Genomic DNA, 3,017 nt, shown 5'->3' with positions numbered 1-3,017 from the left:
ATTAATTAATGATTTAAATTAATTTGTTTATTGACTGAATTATTTAGATTAAATTGTTTTAGCAGATTTGTGAGCTAGTAAATTTCTGCATAAAATTATAAATGCCTTATTTATGATTGTAGTTCAAGGAGAGACTCATATTAGGCATTCACATTTGACATTGATATTGGTCTTGCAAAACTTTCTCTATCTTTTATAGCTTTTTTATGTATAGATCTTTTGCTAAGTTATTAATTTTGTTTGTGCTTGTGATTGCCTATCCAATGTAAAGGGAGAATATATTGATTTGTTGAATTTCATGGGGTTTGCCCCTCCAACAATTCACCAATGTGTTAATCCTCAATATGATATATAATTGATGATATTCAATGAGTGTCTATAGAAGAGTCTTTGTAAAAGATCTCGTGCACAAAGGGTCTATTATAAATCAATGCGCAATCTAAGATTGTATTTCCAATTCTTGTGCCGGACCCTACTAACAATAAGTATTTCAAACAAAACTATGTGGGCTTGTAGGCCAAATTATGTAGGCATTAATCCTGACTAATAGCCAAATAATTCATGCATGCCTCTATATGCTTGTAGTTGTGACCAAGGAAAATCATTGATTGGATGATGATCCCTTGATTATCCTTTGCTACTTTGTAATAGCATGATAAGATTCCCAAACTATTTCGCATGCCAGAAAAAAAAAAAAAAAAACTTGCAATATCATATGGCAACTAGCCAACCACTAGGGCAATGCACAACGTGAAGTATTTACGTTTTATTGTAGCTTAGATTCAACTTGGGCATGAATGATCTTTTCTTGCTTATCATTTGCGAACCCAATGGAACAAGGTTCTTTTCTTTATACATTGGGAGTCTAATGATGTGCAGAGAAAGCATATATGCGTGCTCTGTATGTGTCAGTATGACTAGAACTGAGAGGAGTGACGGGGGATGTCCCCGTATAGGTAGTGTGGTAACACTTCACACATGGAAAACGGTCGGGGACGTGGGGCACACCCACACACATGCCTACCACCGTCTTGGATGTGATAAACCCCTATAACATGTATGTATGTAATGTATGTGGAGAAAAAAAAGAATACATTTCTTGGGGTTTTAACTTTTAAGAGAGGAGCCACTCAAGCAGAAGAAGAAAAGAAACCAAAATATCTGATAAAAAGATAAGGAAGGGAGAAGGAAGGAAGGAAGGAAGGAAGGAAGAGAGAGAGGTTCGCATCTTCCCTGTTTCTTCCACCCCTACTCCTCCCCTCGCTTTCTCTGCTCAGCTAGGGTTCCCCTGTTTCACAACCGCCATGGACGCCCTCTGCAAGGCTCACGCATATTCTTCCCCTTCTCTCGATAAAAGAATCGCTACAATCTCTACTTCTTCCTCCTCCTCCCGCCTTCCGTCGTTACCCAGCACGAAGCTTCCCAGAAGCAGAACTAACTGGAGATATGGCGTGGTTATGGCTTCTTCGACGACCGATGGTAGGTCAGAAGACACGAAGAAGAAACATGAAGGCTTGTTCTCGGCTATTACTCTTCCGTTGATGATGAAATCATTGTCCTCTGCACCTTTTCGTTTACTTAAAGGAGAAGAAGGTTCAGATGCAGAAGAAGCTGTGGAAAGCAAGGAGACCGTGGGGAGTTTGGATGTTTCGTCTTCCTTCTCAGGTAATTCTTCCGAAAAGCTCCAGTTTTTTATGGAAAGCGTGCATTTTCACATACAGATGATGCTTTTCGGCATATACGACACTCTTGGGATGGACGAGCTTGTGAACTATATCCATGGAAACAACAATTACAACGGGTTAGTCTCTCAGCTTTCCAGCATGGTGGATGATCTTATGAACTTAATATATGGCAACAACACCAGCACCACATATATGGATGAGATCATAAACTTTATCAGTGGAAACAACAACAGGTTAGTTCCTCAGCTTGCAGGAATGCCATCAGGATGGATCACATGTAAAGAACGGGATACGTTAGGGAGAAAGACCAGTAATAAAGAGACCAACTTTAGGCTTCCTAATGTATTGTTTGCTGTTCCAAGACCATCAGTGGGACCTGCTGTGATTCCAACCTTACCCGGGGGTGTCCCTTTAATCACACCAGTTGAACGTGGTGTTGTCCCAAAGCCGCCACCTGTAGCCAATCGATGGGAAGAGAAGAACAAAATCCGCAAAATGATGGAAGAACGAGGTATCAAGAAGGAACCCGGACTTAGCCGAATTGAGGTGAATGGGAAAATCCACTCTTTCATGGCTAATGATCGAAACCATCCTGAACTGAAAGCAATTCACGCTGAGCTTGACCGTATCATCAAGGAAATGTATTTAATTGGATATGAACCTGATACTAGGTTTGTTCTTCATGATATTGATGAGGCAGCCAAGGTCCGAGCCATCAATTTCCATAGTGAAAAGCTTGCCATGTGCTATGGATTCATCAAAACTCCTCCCAAGACTACCATAAGGATTATCAAGAACCTTAGGGTTTGTGGAGATTGCCATACTGCTACTAAGTATATGGCTTATATCACCGGGCGAGAGATCATCATGAGAGATGCCTTCAGGTTTCATGTCTTCAAGAAAGGGTATTGTTCATGTGGTGATTATTGGTGAGAAAAACGCTGCAAGCTGCAGCAATATAGAACAATTTCAATGGGTTTTTATTTCTCATCTTTAATTAGTCCGGACCTGCACTGTATATGCAGACTGGTTTATTGATTATCTCATGTTATATGATATATCTTTAAATGTGGGTGTGTTTTCTGAGGATTTTGCCAAATGATCATCACATGTTATAATGCTATGGTATAGTGTAAGTTTGCGTAAATGATTATTTTATTTTACAGTCATGTCTTTAAATAGTGGATATGTCTTCATATGATTTGGTGTGAGATATATGTCCGTGTCAAGCTTACAATTCAATCTTGACAATGTTTAAGTTGTAATGATATGCTGCCAACCTAATCCATCTAGTGATAACTGCACTTTGATTTTGGACATGTAATATAAATG

General features: G+C 39.4%; 1 protein-coding gene across 1 annotated transcript; it reads left to right on the top strand.

The window, feature by feature from the left end:
- Positions 1-1,184: 1,184 nt before the first annotated feature.
- LOC147869758 (uncharacterized) lies at positions 1,185-2,769 on the top strand. The gene has a single exon (XM_087332804.1). It carries the CDS (start codon positions 1,305-1,307, stop codon positions 2,616-2,618), a length of 1,314 nt encoding a protein of 437 aa, XP_087188930.1. The 5' UTR covers positions 1,185-1,304; the 3' UTR covers positions 2,619-2,769.
- Positions 2,770-3,017: the final 248 nt, after the last annotated feature.

Source organism: Azolla caroliniana, unplaced genomic scaffold (genome assembly GCF_043228905.1).
Source record: "Azolla caroliniana isolate FFs.n. ecotype wild unplaced genomic scaffold, voAzoCaro1.0.p SCAF_1, whole genome shotgun sequence".
Taxonomy (NCBI): domain Eukaryota; kingdom Viridiplantae; phylum Streptophyta; class Polypodiopsida; order Salviniales; family Salviniaceae; genus Azolla; species Azolla caroliniana.
Note: the sequence above shows the minus strand (reverse complement) of the source record. Positions and strands in the feature narration are given on the sequence as shown.